General features: G+C 44.7%; 2 protein-coding genes across 3 annotated transcripts; one reads left to right on the forward strand and one right to left on the reverse strand.

Annotated features, from left to right (window-relative positions):
• Nucleotides 1-2,248: 2,248 nt before the first annotated feature.
• Nucleotides 2,249-19,614, forward strand: LOC111976774 (transmembrane prolyl 4-hydroxylase). The gene is made up of 9 exons (XM_024005889.2): nucleotides 2,249-3,033; nucleotides 4,039-4,120; nucleotides 12,059-12,255; nucleotides 12,346-12,436; nucleotides 16,838-17,003; nucleotides 17,116-17,301; nucleotides 17,512-17,602; nucleotides 17,816-17,939; nucleotides 18,042-19,614. Exons 1-9 carry the CDS (start codon nucleotides 2,641-2,643, stop codon nucleotides 18,254-18,256), a joined length of 1,545 nt encoding a protein of 514 aa, XP_023861657.1. The 5' UTR covers nucleotides 2,249-2,640; the 3' UTR covers nucleotides 18,257-19,614.
• LOC111976775 (secreted frizzled-related protein 5) lies at nucleotides 4,314-8,818 on the reverse strand. Of its 2 annotated transcripts, none has more exons than XM_024005891.2 (4): nucleotides 7,726-8,818; nucleotides 5,352-5,527; nucleotides 5,166-5,252; nucleotides 4,314-4,983 (listed from the first exon to the last, which is right to left on the reverse strand). In XM_024005891.2, the coding sequence occupies exons 1-4, from the start codon at nucleotides 8,220-8,222 to the stop codon at nucleotides 4,664-4,666; spliced, it is 1,080 nt and encodes a 359-aa protein (XP_023861659.1). In that variant the 5' UTR covers nucleotides 8,223-8,818; the 3' UTR covers nucleotides 4,314-4,663. The 2 variants fall into 2 exon arrangements, with proteins under 2 accessions (XP_023861659.1, XP_023861658.1); XM_024005890.2 differs by having other exon boundaries at nucleotides 5,166-5,255.
• Nucleotides 19,615-21,012: the final 1,398 nt, after the last annotated feature.

Below are 21,012 nucleotides of genomic sequence, written 5' to 3' on the forward strand. Positions count from 1 at the left end.
AAACTGAGTTTAAATTTATTTGGCTAAGGTGTATGTAAACTTCCGACCTCAACTGTAGGTGCCGAACAAAAACCGAAAAAGATGATGATGTGCATGTTGGCGTAAAAAAAACGTGTGCTGTTTTTGGATATTGATTAGAAATTGTCAAGGTTCCACAGAAATTTCAAAATGTGTGGAGTTTTTAGTTCAGATTATTTGATTTTAATTTGTGATCATAAACTGTTTATTGACTGTGGGATTTGAATAGTGTGAGAGGACAACCTATTTGGTGAGAATCACAACATAGGGTACAAAATCTATTCTAGCTCTCAAAGGGCCAGTAGCCTACMTTGGGTGTACAATGTTCAACTACAGCATTATTTATTCTGAAGTTATTCTTCTGCTATTTATTCTGTTAGCAATCAAATGTACATGTTAATAGTATACTATATATACTAAAGTATGTGGACACCCCTTCAAATTAGTGGATTTGGCTATTTCAGCCACAACCGTTGCTGACAGGTGTATAAAATCGAGCACACAGCCATGCAATCTCCATAGACAAACAYTGACAGTAGAATGGCCTTACTGAAGAGCTCAGTGACTTTCAASATAGCACCATGATAGGATGCCACCTTTCCAAGAAATCATTTTGTCAAATGTCTACCCTGGTCAACTGTKAGTGCTGTTATTGTGGAGTGGAAAYATATWGGCGCAACAACGACTCAGCCGTGAATTGGTAGGCCACACAAGCTCACAGAATGGGACCCCCGAGTGCTGAAGCACGTAGTGCGTAAAAATCKTCTGTCCTCGGGTTGCAACCCTCACTACCGAGTTCCAAGGGTTTGCTGAGCAGCCGCACACAAGCCTAAGATCACCATGTGCAATGCCAAGCGTCGTCTGGAATGGTGTAAAACAGTAAAGGGGCGGGGGTGTCCACATACTTTTGGTCATGTAGTGTATATTCTGATCACAATTATTATGTCTCATATTTTAATTAAATGCTATCTATTAGCTTCCAAAATGTAAGTAGGTATATCTAGCTRCCGGATAACACATACTGATTGAATGGCTTRTCCTGTACTTTGTAAAAACCCAGAGTGCATGTTGGAAAAAGCTCTTGGTTCCTTTCTAAACATAACAATGTGAATGCAAAGAGGACTCRGAYCATAAAATAGGTGAAGTGAACTGGCAAAAGAGTTGAGTCCTCATTCAAAGGCAGTGACAGTGTGAGTACAAAGAGAACTTAGTTATTTAGCTTTTTTTTTACCCCAGAGTTCACTTTAAAGAGGACTGAGAAATGGGTTCTTTTAAAGAGGACTGAGATGGGTCTTTTAAAGAGGACTGAGATGGGTTCTTTTAAAGAGGACTGAGATGGGTTCTTTTAAAGAGGATACTGAGATGGGTTCTTTTAAAGAGGACTGAGATGGTTCTTTTAAAAGAGAGAGATGGTTTCTTTTAAGAGGACTGAGATGGGTTCTTTTAAAAGAGGACTGAGATGGGTTCTTTTAAAGAGGACTGAGAATGGGTTCTTTTAAAAGAGGAGAAGATGGGTTCTTTAAAGAGGACTGAGATGGTTCTTTTAAAGAGGAAATGAGAATGGGTTCTTTTAAAGAGGACTGAGATGGGTTCTTTTAAAGAGGACTGAGATTGGTTCTTTTAAAGAGGACTATATGTGAAAACACCCTAAGATAAGTGAGTTCAAATTTGGACCCGTAACATAGTGGTCCAAAGGTCGAACTCGTGGTATCAATAAGCACCTGCTATTTACACCTCTTCATGAATGGAAATGTTCTTTAAAATCAAATGTCAGAATCATTTGTGACCTATACTCTTTTAAATACCATTAAAAGCTGGTATTGCATCTCAACAGAGTGACTAATGGCACACAGAGAGAAAGAGATGTAAACATGTTTCCCATGCCAATAAAACCCTTTGAATTTAAGTTAATTGAATTGAGAGAGCAATTAGGCAGCCCATGAGAAGATAACCAGATGGAGACTGTGCGGAGGGATTATGCTCCGATAACAGCCATAGATAAAACTGTATTTGCAGCATTACTCCAAACAAAAATAAGTAAACCCAGACCACACCAATGCCAAGAGTAGCCTACAGTCAGTCCCACGTTGCATTCCCTTTATTCTAGTGCCATCGTGTGGTAACGGAGGCTCACTGCGTCGGAATTTKGAATGTTTTATTCTGGTCGTCCGCTAGAGGGCGATAGTGTTTTGATAGGTTCCGAAATCAGAACTAGCAGTCTACTCTTCTCCCTGCTCTCGTTTATGTAGTTGATGTTGTCAGGGGTACAGTCAACAGTAAGCGCATCTACATGAAATATGGATTATCCCATTGCAAGTTGAGTCCTTTCGGATATTTAACACGGTCATAGATAGTGTTGCCTTTTATTGTATCTAAAGGAAAACAACCTGTCGTCGTGTCTGAAGAAGGCAGGCTCACTCGCTTAGCTAACCTACTGTACTTGCATGCTAGCTAAGCTAACGTTATATGGGTGAAATGAATGTTAGTAGCTAGCTACATAGTTAGCTATCTTTGCATGTATGATGCTGTTGTCAGCTATCGTTAGCTAACGCTAGCACACAGTGGCAGAACAGCCAGCATATGTACATCTCCACGAATATCCTGCCAGACATTTAGCTAGTCATGGATTATAGCAATCGACATATCCATTCAGAAATGGATGATGAATCTCAGGAAAGCATGGATGCGTGTGGCGACTCATCACCGTATGTGCCCCCGCACCTCCCTCCAATGCCTGGCCGAGAGCGGCTTCAGATTCAGAAGAGCAATGTCTGCTCCCGGGCTTACTTCGTGGTGGTCATGGTCTTCTTCCATGTTTACATCATAAACATCATTGGGCTGTTGTTCTACGTACACTACAATAACAGTCCGGCGGATATTGTCAGCGCCGACGGGGACACATCGGCATCTAGCAGCGGGGTTGACAGCCGCCTGTCCCCGTCAGACCCACCTCAGCAAGACCCTGACCTGGATGTCCGTCAGAGCTTCAGTCTACCACGCATCGAGGGGATACGGGTGAGGAGATAATGAGGCGCACTAATACTATCATACAACAAAACGAGCGGTGTGCATCCAGTTGTCGTGGCCACCGGAAGACAAAAATAATATGCCAGCCAAGTTCGATCGCAGTGGTCTGTGCACCCGCAATTTTCAAACTTTGCGAACTAGCTAGAACCAGGCAGAGAGGAAGAGTCGAGGCCAATATATATAACTAGGTCATCTTTGTTAGAATAACTCCAACAGTCTAATAGGCATGGCTTGGTGGTAGGTGTCGACGGTGGAAAGTAAACATACATCTATATGCCTTTTCACTCATTCGAACAAAATGTTGAYGGTCCACTAGTTCTGATAAATAGTACTAAGTACTAGTGGTGGCACGTCAAAATAGATGAGTGCAACGTTCTTAAATGAGGGAAAAGGCTCAACAGCTGTTACCGTTCAAGCTAGCTAGTTAGCTGTGGTTGTTAGCCACACGGCATAGCTTGTACAATATTCCAAATTCATTGGTTTATTTAGCTAGCTAACGTTAGGTTACCTTTGCTTCTACTATCCAGTTGGAAACTCAAATCAGTCTATTAGCAAGCTAGCTAACTTTGTTAGATAGTTAGTAGCCTTAGTCCTCTTCTAATGTGCAATATATTAGACTACAAACGTAGTTGCTTGTAGCAAATCTCTTGTTTACAAGAGTTACCAAACCAACCTCGCATTAAAGTTTATTGTTATGGCAAACCATCAATGAATGACCAAGTCTTGTCAATGTCAGTTTGTAAATGGTCGTGCTACGGTTGTCAACGGATAAACTTGGCTATATTTTCTGAAAGAAACTGCTTTGCTTGGTTGTAGCGGCACGTTCCGTCTCACATAGTGGCCTCTACTGTGCCGGAGTGTTATAGGCCAAAACTCAACGACGAGGCGCACTCGGTATACTGCGAGAGGGTTTGCGAAGACCACCATCCTAACAAACACTTAATGTTGATCATGCCCAAGGCTTTACAATATTAATGTAGACTGTTTCTTCAGGTGGGTCATGTCCAGAGGGTGTCACTCAAGCCTGACAGAATCCAGGAAATGAAGACTCTCAGCCTCAAGCCTCTGCTCTTTGGTAAGAATAGCACYTTTTACCCTTTAGGGCAGGCTTTGTCCTCACACATACAGTTTAGGATATATATCTGTTATTCAAATGCTTTGAGAATAACATGATTGATGACACTGTTAGACAACCMCCATCTTTCAAGACCCATGAAAACTGACAACCCAAACTGCATCAATAACATCATGAATGAATGYAAGCTCAACACTTTGAAAACACTAATTTAATTTCAGTCAACCTCTTACAAATATAGATCAGTKATATTTACTTATAATTTATAGATATGTACATTTGCAGGAAACACAGAAGGTCTTGTCCTTTGCAGCGTCCTCTCCTGAGCTCAGGATGGTGCTCTCTGAAACATCCAGCTATCCAAGGATGTGATTMAAATCCAGGAAGTCTATCATAGAAATGTACCCTCCCCCAAACAACCTCCTCTCTCTCTGCTGATGTTATATGGTGTTTTAATCACATCCCTGACTCTGTACACCTAGGCCTAYAGCTCTGCTCAGACCCATTTCAGACCTCAAGTTCAGCTCCTAGCCAGAGCCCCTGCTAGMCTCTACATCGGTGCTGTTTCCACTTGCGGGCTGCAGCCATCAGGTTCCTGGCGTGTTTGTTCCAGGCAAAGGCCTTGTTGACCACCAGCCATTCCCCCTGCACCGTGCCCGTCACCAGGAAGGTCCCGCCTCGGGGCTGACGCCGCGTCATGTTCCGTACACAGCTGGCGTCTCTCTCCAGCCACAGCTGCAGGCGGGAGCGGATCTGTCCTCCCAGGAGAGGCCCGTGCTTCAGAACCTGCAGACGAGAGGCCAAGGAGAACTGGGCCAAACTCACCTGACTGGATTTTAGCTGCGTGAGACGCAATTTCACCACTGGGGACACAGAGGGCAGCAGAGAGACAGAGAATTGCATTAAGATGGGTAGGTAGGGTACATCTCAATGTTTGATCTGGATATTGTCAATAGGGAGGACAGAGAAACATTGGAATACATCATCTGAACCAATCTCTGTAAAATAGTAATATAATAAAGGAACAGAGTGTAGTTCTGCTTACCAAAGTCACTCCTACAGAAAGTTTCCAGCATGTCCTTGGCAGACGAGGCCTCCTCCAGCTCACAGTCTCGACAGCTAGCCTGGGGCACTGCTGAAACAATCATCACAGACACATCCAGTCAGAGTTCTTAGTCTGACATGGACAGTAGAAAACAGAGCATCTTATTTCATAGTGTGTGTGTCTCACCTCTGCGCCCTCCTGTGCTGGTGCTGGTGTTGGTGACAGAGGAGATACACATGAGGTGGTTGGCAGGAAACTGGTCACAGCGAAGGATATCTGGCCAGGGGTAACCATAGCAACCCATGATGGGCGCGCAGCTGTCCCGCACTGACTCACACAGACTCTGACACGGAGAGACGAACCTGCCCAGGAGAGAGGGATTGACAAAATAGATTCAAGAACAAAGAGCCAGGAGGAGGGAAAAAGAGTAAGTTGTTAGTGAATGGATCCAAATCAATAAAGGAGAAGTTGTGGAGGAAGAGAGATGCTGGTACACCCTATGAGATAAGGTTTAGAAACATTTGTTTCTCCTTTTTAACCCTATGTTTTCTCTCTTTAAAAAAACATCACAACCCGTGGYGGACTGGGACCAGAAATCAGCCCTGSCATTTCTAACACACCAGCCCATTTTCCCCCGTAGCCCTTTGCACTCGTACCGGGTTGAAAATTGCAGATTTGGGCACTGATAAACACCTACATTTAAATGTAGTAGCTGTACATGACATCAGGCTCTGCTTCTTTTTACCTTTACTTAACTAGGCAAGTCAGTTAAGAACAAATTCTTATTTTCAATGACGGCCTAGGAACAGTGGGTTAACTGCCTTGTTCAGGCGCAGAATAACAGATTTTTACCTTGTCAGCTTGGGATTCAAACTTGAAACCTTTCAGTTACAAGTCCAACACTCTAACCACTAGGCTACCTGCCGCTTCACAGTGCTGTGTGGGTTTTATACTGACAAACATTCTGAACTTGAGCACCTCGTGTGACAAGAAGTTGCCCCATCCCTCCTGGTAACTGGGAAACTTTTGGCATTGTTTTATTTTCTGAATGAGGGAAATGCTATACATTTAAGAGGACTATATGTGTTTTGAAAGATGAGACGTTGAGAATTATTTAACTAGGCAAGTCAGTTAAGAACAAATTGTTATTTACCCTAGCCAAATCCAGATTACGCTGGGCCAATTGTGCACTGCCCTATGGGACTCCCAATCACAGCCAGATGTGATGCAGCCTGGATTTGAACCAGGTACTGAAGTGCTGAGATGCAGTGTCTTAGACAACTTCGCCACTCGGGAGCMCATAATACAAGCAAGCCGAACACCCATGAGTCCAAATGTGCACTTCACATTCCCATATCATAAAGCTCATGTCATATCCAGTGTCAACGTTTCTGATCACTGTGTGATGTACAGTTACAAGATGACATGGCTTCATACCCATACATTTCCCATAATCTCCAAACTGTACCCTTTCAATTGCTACCATGGTTATGCTTTTCAGATTTCTTCTGTAAGAAACATTTAAATTTAGCCCTATCCATATAGGTCAATTCCCACAAGTGTAAAGGGTTAAGTGCCCCATTACTAGCCAGATAATGAGGATTTTGCACACAAAAAAAACAAGTTAGACTGGGTGAAAAATGGACCAGCCCACCTGGCATTTGCCCAAAATGCCAGATGGCCAGTCAGCCGCTTAAGCCCTGTCTCTTATACACATCTAGATGTGTATAAGAGACAGCTTTAATCTAATACATTTCCCATAATCTCCAAACTGTACCCTTTCAATTGCTACCATGGTTATGCTTTTCAGATTTCTTCTGTAAGAAACATTTAAATTTAGCCCTATCCATATAGGTCAATTCCCACAAGTGTAAAGGGTTAAGTGCCCCATTACTAGCCAGATAATGAGGATTTTGCACACAAAAAAAACAAGTTAGACTGGGTGAAAAATGGACCAGCCCAYCTGGCATTTGCCCAAAATGCCAGATGGCCAGTCAGCCGCTGAGCACAACTCAAACGAGATGAGGGGCCTTTCATGGCCTGAAGGTTGTGTGAAACCAGGGCCTTTTCTGTGAGGCAAGCCCAGATTAGCATAGCTCCCGGCACCGTGTAATCCCCCACTCTGGAGTTGTGATTCAGCCCAGAGGAACAGAGAGAGACATGAAGACAGACACATCCAGGTTTCCTCTCAATGGCTGCTTTGTTTTGAAGAGCTTTCCAAAAGATATCATGCTCACTCAGTAGATAAGTGCTTTGTAATATAATCATGATAAAGATCTGGAACCACCCAGGCCAAAATAATGTAAATGTCACTGTATGCAAAATGACATCAAGAGTTTAAAAGTTCTACCAGTTATCTAGTCTACACTATACCTTCTCTCAAAGAGACACGTCTCCCCGTCTTTCTCCCTCTTTACYAATGACTTGTCTATTTAGTGTACACACATCTCTACACTCTGTTCTCTACAAAGAAATACCTTTGTATTTTCCTCCAACACTTTCTCTAATTTCTAAAGACAAGCTAGTAGTTCCAACTTCCCAGCGTCTCTCCCCTCCTTACCTGTCCAGACAGATGGGTGCGAACAGCGAGCAGAGGAAGATGCGGGCGTCGGGGTGGCACTCCCGGGCGAGCAGGGGCAGCCAGCTGGCACTCTGCTGGACGGCCTCGCCTGGCGACTCGTGCCCCAGCAGGTTGGGCATCCTCATGGTGGCGTAGCCGATGTTCTGGCAGAGGGCCATGCCCGCCGGAATGGGCACACAACGGGAGGAGCTCCGGGGCTCCCACTGCCCTTCACTGCTGACGGACAGGATGGTAGCACCAGCTCTATCTTCAGCCACGGCCTCATCCGAAGTCTCCAACCCAGCTCTAACTCTAGACCCAGCTCTAACCCTGGTCCTGGTAACTGTACCAGCCTCTGGTCCAGGTCCTGCCTCCAGCCTGACACTCCAGCCAGGCCCAGCTGGAAGCAGGAGGAGCAGGAGCACGAGGAGAGCAGGAGCATGAGGAGAGGTCCTCTTAGAGGTGGTGCAAGGAGGTGGTGCAGGAACGGGCATCATCCCGGGAGGAGGAAAGGAAATCCACACAGGAGAGAGTGTCTGGGTGTTTGTGGTGATGGTCTGTATGACAGGGAGGGGATTGGTGTATTTATACTAGGCAGGCGGTGACACGTCACCTCTGTAGGCTTGGTCTGCATTTGAATAGGAGAGTGGTGGGGGAAGGGATGGGAGTGGGCCAGCAGGGGGTTAACGATGGGGGGAGGGCGTGGGGTACAAGGGAGAGGGACAGTGCTTGAGATGGGATTAGATATGAAACCCACTCACTTTCATTTGCTCCAATGTGTTGTGAGTGAGATGAGTGAGTGAGTGAGTCAGAGAGGGAGGGAGTGAGTGAGTGAGTGAGTGAGTGAGTGAGTGAGTGAGTGAGTGAGTGAGTGAGTGAGTGAGTGAGTGTTCTGTAGTAATGACTGAGTTAAGGATATCAAGGATTGTGTGTGAATCTACAGGTAACTGACAAAATAAAGGAAACACCAACATAAAGTGTCTTAATARGGTGTTGGGACACCACCAGCCGGAACAGTTACAATGCACCTTGACATAGATTCTAAGTGTCTGGAACTTTAATGGATATATGTGACACCGTTCTTCCACGAGAAACCCCATCATGTGGTGTTTTGTTGATGGTGGGAAACGCTGTCTCAGGYRCCRCTCCAGAATCTCCCAKAAGTGTTCAATKAGGTTKAGATCTGGTGACTGAGAMGGCCATGGCATATGGTTTACATCATTTTCATGCTCATCTAACCATTCAGTGACCACTTGTGCCCTGTGGATGGGGACATTGTCATCCTATGGKGGCGTAGCCAAAATAATGGCCTGCCCAGCATTTGGTCTGCTCAGATGTTAATTGATTAATTAACTCAGGAACCGCACCTGTGTGGAAGCACCTGGCTTTCAATTAACTTTGTATCCCTCATTTACTCAAGTGTTTCCATTATTTTGGCAGTTACCTGTATGCGTGTGTGTGTTCAGAATGTTATGCTCTCTTGGTGTGTGTGTGTCTGTGTGTGTTGTCCTGAATGAGCCTTAGCCTGACTTGCCATTCCGCCCCCACAGCTTGAGATGAGGAAAAGAGTCCCCCTCATGTCACGAACACCTCCTCTCCCCTCTCTTCGGGTTGAATGATTCAGTTGTGCAACTGACTAGGTATCCCCTTTCCTCCTTTCTCGCTCTTTTCCAAAGGCAAAGGAACCCTTTCTCTTTCTTTTTTCAAAGGCAAAGGAACCCTTTCTCTCTCTTTTCAAAGGCAAAGGAACCCTTTCTCTTGCTCTCTTTCTGCACTCCTGTCCCCAAGAAGCCCTCCAGTCTGCACTCCCTCTTCAAAGGATCCCCTCCACTTCCCCTTATCTCCCCATACCCCTACAAGCTCGTTTATCCCAATCTGACCCCGAGCCTCCTCTCCATCCCATCTCTCTAACTAACGAGTGATTTTTACAGATGAATCAGGAATGCCTGATTTCATTACCTTTTTATGAGGATTACTTGGTACTATTTCTGACATCTGTGTCTGTTGTGTGCTGATTACATCTAAGGGAATGTAAGAAACCTATTATTTMGTGTGTGAGCGCCCCAGCGTGTGTGTGTGAACATGCATGTGGGGGAGAGAGGTGGTAGGGTTCTCCCACTGTGAGGCTGTGACCTGATTCCTGTCCAGACAAGCAGGTCACTTCCTCCACAGAGAGACAGGGACAGAAAGAGAGAGGCAGAACGGGGGAGGGAGAGAGGGGCCAGACCCAGTCCCCTTCATTCATATCACCCATCTAGCTTAATGGTGCATGACTGGACAATAGGGATTAGCCATCAGCCCCTCCCTTTCTCTCTCCCCCTCCCTATCTCATCAGCMACAGTACAGTACAGGGTCTGCTGTGGGGAACAAGGCCTATACTGTACAGGCAGGCGTACAGCCGGAAGCCTTTTATTAGAAGAGGAAGGGATGGATAGAGGGAGTGATGGGAAGGCAGGGGTGCAGCTAAGGGGTTACCAGGGGGTCCTGGGCACTCTCATATCAGGAAGCCTTAGACTAACACACAGGTCCAGCCCACTGCTTTTAGGTCACCTCTGACAGTCCATGTGTAAATCATGGTTGTATATTCACACAGGGTGAGTGTGTTGTGTGGTCTTCTTGCTCTCCCACACACTCTATGCATGTGAATGGGTCTGAATGAGAATGATGATACCAACCTCACACAGACATACTGGTACTCCTCCATACTAACTACTATATATGAGCGACCACCAGTCCGGCTCTCACCCAGGGGAACCACAATACAGCTTCTTTCTCRGTCACCCCCCCTGTGGGAGACATTCAATGCCTTGGCTCATTAGCACTGTCAATGGGTCGGGCCATACCACAAATAGCTCCCTGTGGGGGTGATGGGGGGCCAGGGAGTTCTCATTATCCCCATATCCACAATCACTAAAGAGTCCCTGTGTACACACACCTGCTCAAACACGACACGGAGAAAGCTAAAGCAAACACAACCGAGACAGATGTTGTTTTAGATAAGTTATTTCTTAACAAGTTGTAAAATAATTACTGCTTTTTCAGTGCAGTATCCAATCTCTTTGCAGTGCAGAAGGCCTGGGTCGTTTTCTACTGTAACTCTGTAAAGATAAGAACTTGTTTGTCTTCAAAAACATTGGTTATGRATTTAAAGTACTGTAAACTGGTAGCCCAAGTTTTAATCAAGTTTTAATCATCTCTACTCCTCAGGGATCATCATTCTGGTTTTCTGACATCAGCCAATCAGGAATACTAGGCTATTTGTTACATAAATGTAAACCAGTAACATAATCAGTCTTCCATCCATGTCATGATTGGTTCTACTAGATAGAACAGTCATGTGTGAGTCATCATCATCAGCAGGGCAACATAGAGAGAAGTCTRTAGTCATTGATCATGCTGGTCTGATCTCCCAAGGCACTCAGGCCTTTTGATAAGGAAATCCTTGATCGTGGACCTGGGCTCACCTGAATGCTGCTTGTTGTCTGTTGTTATGCTAACATGGACACCACCACTGACTTCAGTAACATTATGTTGAGTCTGGATGGGTGGCGTTTGCACATASMCTAWMTRWMKWYAKWTAGKSTATCTGATGTCCTAGGCAAGSAAGTGAATGGCTACACAGATAGGACTGGTTTCAGTCCWAGGTTGCTAGTTTACCTAACCAAACCATCAGTCCTAGCTTGCCATTATTAAAATCAAATTCAACAATGCCAATAATGTTTTCAATTCGACTTTTTCTTTCAAAAGCAGCTCAAACATAGAACATGTACGAATGAACTATAGCCATTGAATTCTACCGTGCAAATATACTGTGCATTATAGGGAAATAATACACACTCTAGAATGCCCTTCAAGCCAATCAGAAACAACGATTCAACATTGCCATGGTATAATTAAGCAATAAGGCCCGAGGGGGTGTGGTATACGGCCAATATACCACGGCTAAGGACTGTTCTTATGCACGATGCAACGCAAAGTGCCTGGACACAACCCTTAGCCATGGTATATTGGCCATATATCACAAACCCCCGAGGTGGCTTACTGCTATTATAAACTGTTTACCAACTTAAGTAGAGCAGTAAAACGAAATGTTTTGTCATACCCGTGGTATACGGTCTGATATACCACGGCTGTCAGCCAATCAGCATTCAGGGCTCGAACCACCCAGTTTATAATGACTAATAATGGCCAACAGGAGCACGCCCTGTCGAGACATTAGTGTGGGAAACCCTGGTCATTCTGTGTCTGCCTATACATTACACTTCTACCCAGAGCATGACGTTGTACAGGTACTCAATGACGTATGGGTCCCCCCTCTCTCTGTTACTGTCAGAGATTCCTGGCTTCCTGTCTGAGGAGGAGTGTGGTGTGGTGGTGCAGCTGGCCCAGCTGAAGGGTCTGATGGAGAGCCAGGCCACAGTGCCACCAGGAGACCAGGAGGAGGAACTGCAGCCACTGCTCTCCCTCAGCCCCGAGGAGACCTTCAGCCTGCTAGACCTGGACCAAGACGGACTACTGCAGAGACAGGAAGTGAGAGAGGGAGAGGTGGGTGGATGAGAGGGAGGGAGGGATAGAGAGCGGCCGGCAGCTCATTAGTTTGTGGTTGTGTTTCTGTCCCAGATCTTGAGCCACTCTCGTTCACGGGACGGGACCTGGCTGAGCCCAGAGAACTTACGACAGATACTCACCGGCCAGGAGGCCAGCCCAGCAGGTACTTTGTAGTGTGTGTGTGTGTGTGTGTGTAACTCGCTCTCCATAGCCAATGTGAGGTAAGACCTTTAAATAGGTTAACTTTCGCAAGGCAGACTGAATACCAGGACGTGTATTCAGAGCATGCACTGACCAGCTGGCAAGCGTCTTCACTGACATTTTCAACCTTTCCCTGACCCAGTCTGTAATACCAACTTGATTCAAGCAGACCACCATAGTCCTTGTGCCCAAGAAGAAGTGATGCAGTCAGTCTCTCCTCAACTCTTAGCCAAGAGAGACTGGCATGCATAGTATTTATGTTAGCCCTCTGATTACAATGAAGAGCAAGATGTGCCGCTCTGTTCTGGGCCAGCTKCAGTTTAACYAGGTCTTTTTTAGCAGCACTTCACAGTGCCATCCGTTTTGTCACCAAAGCCCCATATACTACCCACCACTGCGACCTGTACGCTCTCGTTGGCTGGCCCTCGCTTCATACTCGTCGCCAAACCCACTGGTTCCAGGTCATCTACAAGACCCTGTTAGGTAAAGTCCCCCCTCAGCTCGCTGGTCACCATAGCAGCACCCACCCGTAGCACGCGTTCCAGCAGGTATATCTCACTGGTCACCCCCAAAGCCAATTCCTCCTTTGGCCGCCTCTCCTTCCAGTTCACTGCTGCCATTGACTGGAACGAACTACAAAAATCTCTGAAACTGGAAACACTTATCTCCCTCACCAGCTGTCAGAGCAGCTCACAGATCACTGCACCTGTACATAGCCCATCTATAAATAGCCCAAACAACTACCGCTTCCCCTACTGTATTTATTTATTTTGCTCCTTTGCACCCAGTGTTTCTACTTTGCACACTCATCTACTGTCAAATCTACCATTCCAGTGTTTTAATTGCTATATTGTATTTACTTCGCCACCATGGCCTATTTATTGCCTTTACCTCCCATCTCACCTCATTTGCTCACATTGTATATATACTTATTTTTCTACTGTATTATTGACTGYATGTTTGTTTTACTCCATGTGTAACTCTGTGTTGTTGTATGTGTCGAACTGCTTTGCTTTATCTTGGCCAGGTCGCAGTTGTAAATGAGAACTTGTTCTCAACTTGCCTACCTGGTTAAATAAAGGTGAAATAAAAAAAACTAATAAAAACTTGACCACATGGCCTGACAATAATCAAGGTAAGACAAAATTAGAGCCTGCAGGACTTGCTTTGGAGTGTGGTGTCAACAAAGCAGAACATCCCATGACAGTTTACATTCTAAGGTAACACCAAGTCATTTAGTCTCCCCAACTTGTTCAMCAGCCACACCATTCGCTACCAGATTCAGCTGAGGTCTAGATCTTAGGGAGTGATTTTTACCAAATACAATGCTCTTAGTTTTAGAGATGTTCAGGACYAGTTTAAAACTGGCACCCATTCCACAACTGACTGCARCTCCYTGTTAAGGGTTTCAGTGACTTCATTAGCTGTGGTTGCTGAGATGTATATGGTTGAATCATCAGCATACATGGACACACAGGCTTTGTTTTAATGCCAGTTGCAGGTCATTGGTAAGAATAGAAAAGAGTAGAGGGCCTAGAGAWCTGCCCGGTACACCACACCCTACATGTTTGACATTAGAGAAGCTTCCATTAACTTCTTAAGACTATTAAAGAAAACCCTCAGTTGTATTAGGTAAATGGCTCTGAATCCACAATATGGCAAAGGTTTAAAAGCTATAAAACATACACGACCGTTCAAAAGTTTGCAGTGACTTAAAAATGTCCTTGTTTTTGAAAGAAAAGCAACAAAAAAAATGGTCTTAAAATAACATCAAATTGATCAGAAATACTGTAAAGTGTAGACATTGTTAATGTTGTAAATGACTATTGTAGCTGGAAACGGCTTATTTTTATCTACATAGGCGTACAGAGGCCCATTATCAGCAACCATCACTCCTGTGTTCCAATGGCACGTTGTGTTTATAATTGTAAAAGGCTAATTGATCATTAGAAAACCCTTTTGCAATTATGTTAGCACAGCTGAAAACTGTTCTCAGACTGTCCAATAAAAAGAAAAGATTAAGCTGGGCAAAAGAACACAGACACTGGACAGAGGAACTCCATATTCATAGCACGCAATGATTACATCAAGCTTGTGACTACAAACTTCTTAGAAAATAAATGGTTTTCGAATTATCCAATTAGACTTTTAAAATGATAAACTTGGATTAGCTAACACAACGTGCCATTGGAACACAGGAGTGATGGTGGCTGATAATGGGCCTCTGTACGCCTATGTAGCTATTCCATTAAAAATCTGCCGTTTCCAGCTACAATAGTMATTTACAACATTAACCATGTCTACACTGTATTTCTGATCAATTTGATGTTATTTTAATGGACAAAAAATGTGCTTTTCTTTAAAAAACAAGGACATTTCTAAGTGACCACAAACTTATTGAACGTATGTATAATATATATATACACATACATACAGTGGGAGAACAAGTATTTGATACACTGCCGATTTGCAGTTTTCCTACTTACAAAGCATGTAGAGGTCTGTAATTTTTTATCATAGGTACACTTCAACTGTGAGAGACCGAGCTAAAACAAAAAAACACATTGTATGATTTTTAAGTAATTAATTTGCATTTTATTGCATGACATAAGTATTTGATACATCAGAAAAGTAGAACTTGATATTTGGTACAGAAACCTTTGTTTGCAATTAGAGATCATACGTTTCCTGTAGTTCTTGACCAGGTTTGCACACACTGCAGCAGGGATTTTGCGCCCACTCCCCCATACAGACCTTCCGCAGATCCTTCAGGTTTCGGGCTGTCGCTGGGCATACGGACTTTCAGCTCCCTCCAAAGATTTTCTATTGGGTTCAGGGTCTGGAGACTGGCTAGGCCACTCCAGGACCTTGAGATGCTTCTTACGGAGCCACTCCTTCGTTGCCCTGGCTGTGTGTTTGGTCGTTGTCATGCTGGAAGACCCAGCCACGACCCATCTTCAATGCTCTTACTGAGGAAGAGGTTGTTTGGCCAAGAACTCGCGATAACATGGCCCATCCATCCTCCCCTCAATAGCCGGGAGTCGTCCTGTCCCCTTTGCAGAAAAGCAATCCCCAAAGAATGATGTTTCTGTGCCTTCTCACCAAGGCTGCTTGCATTTGTCCTGTAGCCCATCCCAGCCTTTTGCAGGTCTACAATTGTATTCCTGATGTCCTTACACAGCGCCCTGGTCTTGGCCATTGTGGAGAGGTTGGAGTCTGTTTGATTGAGTGTGTGGACAGGTGTTTTTATACAGGTAACGAGTTCAAACAGGTGCAGTTAATACAGGTAATGAGTGGAGAACAGGAGGGCTTCTTAAAGAGAAAACTAACAGGTCTGTGAGAGCCGGAATTCTTACTGGTTGGTAGGTGATCAAATACTTATTGTCGTGCAATAAAATGCAAATGAATTACTTAAAAATCATACAATGTGATTTTCTGGATTTTTGTTTTAGATTCCGTCCTTCTCACAGTTGAAGTGTTACCTATGATAAAAAATTACGAACCTCTACATGCTTTGTAAGTAGGAAACTGCAAAATCGGCAGTGTATCAAATACTTGTTCTCCCCACTGTACATACATACAAAAGTATGTGGACACCCCCTTCAAATTAGTTGGAAACTCTACAATGTTGGAAAGAACCCGTAAGTAAGTATTTCACTGTAAGTCTACACCTGTTGTTTACAAAGAATGTTACAAATAAAATAAAAATGGGATTTGGTTTGTGTATGTATGTCTTTCCCAAAGCCTATGTACCAGGCTTTCCCTGCCAGTATTATTAAGGGGTGAGTGTTTGTGCGTGCCAAGGGTGTGTGTGACCTGATGCCATTATGCCAGGCGCCGTTTGCGTTTCCCAGTCCGGATGTGTCCCATCATCTCATTAAAATCTGTGGCCTACCAACCTCCTTCCTTAACATTCCCCCGGATCCCTCGTACTCCTCCTCCCCACACTTACTCGCTCCATCCTCCCCTCCTGCACCCCAGAGCTATTGTTTCGTCTGGGGCGCTGCTTCATAGGGGGATGAGGGGAAAGGGGGCCCGGAGGTTCACTCATTCGAGAGTAATAGAGAGCGAGAGAGTTACAGGGAGGGAGTGGAAAAGCAAGAGAGGAGCTGCAACAGCATACAGAGCTACAGATACAGAAAATGGCCGTGGGATGAGAAAGATCGGAGAATAGGAAAGAGGAAGATGAGCTGAGAGTAACAGCATACAGTATTACACCTCTATGGGGAAAGAGGGAGAGAGTGGATAACGTGATTAGGAAGATGTGAACATCTTGATAGGAGAGYGAGTGAGAGAGAAACATTTTTTGCAGCAGAGAGGGGGGTGTTTGTGTGGGGGGGCTAACCGTGTGTTGTCCCTGCAGGTGTGTTAACTCTAGAGGAGTTCAGGCGTGTGTGTGACGGCATGTCCCAGCATCCCTTGCAGCAACGAGGCGGAACAAGGCGGGGCCAACCGAAAAGGAAGAGCCGACACACCTGGCTGTATCAGGGACCAGGATCACACCACATACTACACGCACTGAGGAATAGGTAACTCTCACTCAGTTGTAACACGCACCCCGTTGTCATAGTAACTCAGTTGTCATAGTAACTCRGTTGTCATACTGTTTTTATGGCTTTATTCCGGCCTCTCCTTCCTTAGGGTGACCCATCTAGCGCGTCTGCCCTCCCCATTGGTTGAGCTGAGCGAGCCGCTGCAGGTGATTCGCTACGAGCAGGGAGGCTTCAGCCACGCCCACCACGACAGTAGCCCCTCCCATCCAGAGACCACCTGCTCACACACACGCCTGGCCGGAAACACTTCGGCACACACCGAGATCTCCTGCAGGTCTGTCTCGTTCTATGTGTGTGTGTGTGGTGCTGTGTGTGTGTGTGTGTGTCTGTGTGTGTGTGTGTCTGTGTATCCATATGCTTCCTCTAATTTTCATAGGTTGTCATCTTTTTATGGTGTCCATCTGTTTGCACAAATGTGCACTTTGATCCTCCCATATTCCAGTCAGATAGTCGCCTTAATATACGGATGTTCCCTCCTCCCCAGGTACATCACTGTGTTACTCTACCTGAACTCTGTGGAGGGAGGCGGAGAGACCACTTTTCCTGTGGCAGACAATCGCACCTATGAGGAGGAGGTGGGTGACCATACTATAAGCATTGTCCGTACTAAGAGTTTTTGCTTTCATGTTGAATGATGAGAAGGCTACTGATTTCCTGAATTGTGCTGCTATTGCAAACATAGTGCTGAACAATGACAAGGAATCTGACTGAGAAGCACTTGTCATGCTTCATATCAGGAGCATAGAAGAGCTGCATTTTTGTTGTGTTTGCACGTGTGTGTCTTCCAGGCATTAGTGCAGGGTGGTGTGGATCTGACAGACACACAGCAGAGCTGTAACAGAGGAAACCTCAGGGTGAAACCAACAGCTGGGACTGCTCTCCTCTGGTACAACCATCTCTCTGATGGCAAAGGTCCGTTCCAGCACACACGCTGCTCCATTCTTTGTGACTTGTTTTCTCCGTTAACACCGTACGCCACTAGTCAAACTCCCTATCCCCTCCCCTGTCCCGCAGGTTGGATGGGTGAGCTGGATGAATACTCCCTCCATGGGGACTGCCCTGTGACCCGAGGGGTGAAGTGGGTAGCCAACAGCTGGGTGAACGTGGACCCAGACCACCAGCGCCAAGCCCGCTACCAGAGACTGGTGACCCACAGACAGGAGGGCGAGCCGGGCAGAGAGGAGCGGGAAACCCCCCTCCCTCACAGCAACCACCACCAGGACCTGTAGTACTGTAGCTAGGGCTACTGGGAACACACTGTGGGGAGATGCACACGTTCCTTTAAGCACAYGGGCAAATCACTATTTCCGCTTAGTCATGTTGCATTGATGTCAATGGGAGACTAAGTGAACATTTGACTTAATGGCAGTTAGGATTTGCCCCTCAGAATATCTGAAAAGACAAAGTACCTGTGTAATTAATTGAATTCAAAACCCAGTTCTAATTACACATGCAGACATTTTAGTTGCATTTGTCTGTTTTTCAGTCATAGTTATGGTTCTGAGGGATCCATTCTTGTTTTAAATGTAGTWTTCACAGCAAATTGAGCCAAATTAGAATCTAATCAGATGACCCATCTTTCTATGTCTTCCTGACAGGCAGATTTGATGCGGGATTGTATCTGTATAGTTCTGTCTATTTCTTTCATGAGTGATGTGATGTTCTGACAGTATTTGTCAACAGACAAATACAAGGGTGCTAGTGGGCTCGAGGAAGCCCAATAACAAAGCAGGCCCCTGGACCTCAAGCATTAGATATTTACGTTGGCCCAGCCCAATGTCTTTAGGGAACCCCAAGAGTCCATGTGTAACCGGTGTGACTGTGTTGCTAACAGCTTCACTTCCTCCACTGTCCCTGTCCTCTTCCTAGGCTTGAACCAGTGGTCCACTGATTCCAAACACGTGTCCGCCTGCTTGACGTACAAACCAGTTGCGCCACAGAAAAAAKGATCAAATTCAATGGCCCCATTTCAAGCTGTGGATGAGTTTATCCAGTACAGTTTGACTCCATTACACATCTGTAATACAAACCCTGTTTCTATGTTACAGTTCCTGTCTGGTGGTTGTGTTACGATGATGAAGAACCACTCATTCTCAAACCAGCTGTCCTTTCATACAACTCCTTGTTAARGATGGAACCCGCGTTAGGGGAAACAGCGCCACTGTCCGTCCCCAGCACCTTTCGTCATTGTTTTAGTTTGGACAAAACGGGGGTGAGGTGCGTTGAGCAGTGTGGTTAAAAACCCTAAAACATGCAGTACATATTCTGCTGTTACGTCGCGCCTGCAATGATGTTTGAGAGGCAGAAAAACTGATTTACAGTAACTTCTTTGTTGTTGTGATAATAGTTATTTTTCAATGTCTGCTTGATTCAGGATTCAGATAAGTGTGTTTATTTATTTGTTTATTTATCTATTTGTTGTATTTGATTATTTATTATCTATGTATTATTATTTATTAACTTAATAAGGTGATTGATGAATGTATCATTATTACTTGACTGGTTGATGTTGCATTGAGTCTATTACAGTTGTTGTTCACTGTATACATACAATAAGTCATGGAAAACAATACAATTTGTATGCTTTTTTCTGTAGCTACAGTGAGATTACATTTTTATCTAAGCCTGCACCGAGGAGCATTCCATGTGGTTTTCTCATTTGGGCAAAAGTCGTTCCTACGTCCTCTTTCCTCTGTGACCGATAAGAGGTTGAGTGTTTGGAGAGTGTGTCAATTCGTTAAAAGGCAAATGGAAGACGGTCCTCCTCGATAGCCTCCTCTTGGCGAGGAAGCACAACTGAGATATAATAAGACCTGGAGACTGCTTCCAAGATGTCCGACTGTTGTTTTCAAGGTAATATACTCATGTTCGCATACGCCGATTCATAGGCCTTTTATCAATTAGATTTGCTCACCTCCTGCGTCCTCTCTTCTTCGTCCTCTTTCGCCTCCTTTTGAAAAAGGTCAAAGTTAATTGAGGAGAGTAACCGTTGATGGAAATGCGCTTGCTTGAAATGAGACGGTCCTTTTAGCTAACCTTTTCCTAACCGTAACCTAATTATCCTAACCTGTTGCATAAATTCTCCTAACCTGCTACGAAATGTCAAATCTGACCTTAATTTGACAAAAGCTTGATCCATTCTAGCCGTGACCCTGGCGCCTTGGGAAGCACAAGCAATGATTTTTTATAACTAACCCAAGATAGAACACAGCCTGTCATTTCCAATGGGAGAAAATKAATCATAGTGTGCAGAACTAGTGCTCATTCTAGCATGTATTTCCATATTTCCGTTAGGGAACGCCAACTCTGAAGTGGCGTGGGCAATAACTCAATTCACCCCTTCACTCCTAAACAACAYACTTTTTAGAAACTTTGACAACGGGTAAAGTCTACAAAAACTTAGTCCACTCTGTTTGTAACATATTCTGGTTTTGGGAACAGAAAACTGTATTGAGATCAAATGCTTCATCAATGAGAAATCCATCTCACTCGATCTTCTCCCACTGCCGGCCACTGGGCTTCGAATCATCACCATATTTGGTGGTGAGTGGAAACGCCACCTTGTTCTTCTATGAGATTTAACGGCGGTTGGCATCCAATTTGTTGCATTACCGCCACCTACTGGACTGGAGTACAACTCCATTATACTKTACTTGAAAAAGAAAAATGTACTAAATAMATACCCTACCATTTAACACTATATTCACTAATTTCAAAATKATATAAAATAAAATGAACAACCCCTTACTCCACTAATTAAATGTATTTATTCCTAYCTCATGCCATCACCATGAAAGGATGGGACATCACCACTTAACACATCCTGTAACTCWTCTGCTGTCAAGTCTCGCACACCCAAATACCTCTTTGCAGCTGCCACCACAAYCTCAATTTTCGGAGACTTCCGATCCATCCCTGCGGTACAATTAATAACCATTGCAATAAATGCTAACTTATTTCACTTTTTGGCCTATCCCTCTGTACT

The sequence above is a fragment of the Salvelinus sp. IW2-2015 genome, linkage group LG17, assembly GCF_002910315.2.
Source record: "Salvelinus sp. IW2-2015 linkage group LG17, ASM291031v2, whole genome shotgun sequence".
Taxonomy (NCBI): Eukaryota; Metazoa; Chordata; class Actinopteri; order Salmoniformes; family Salmonidae; genus Salvelinus; species Salvelinus sp. IW2-2015.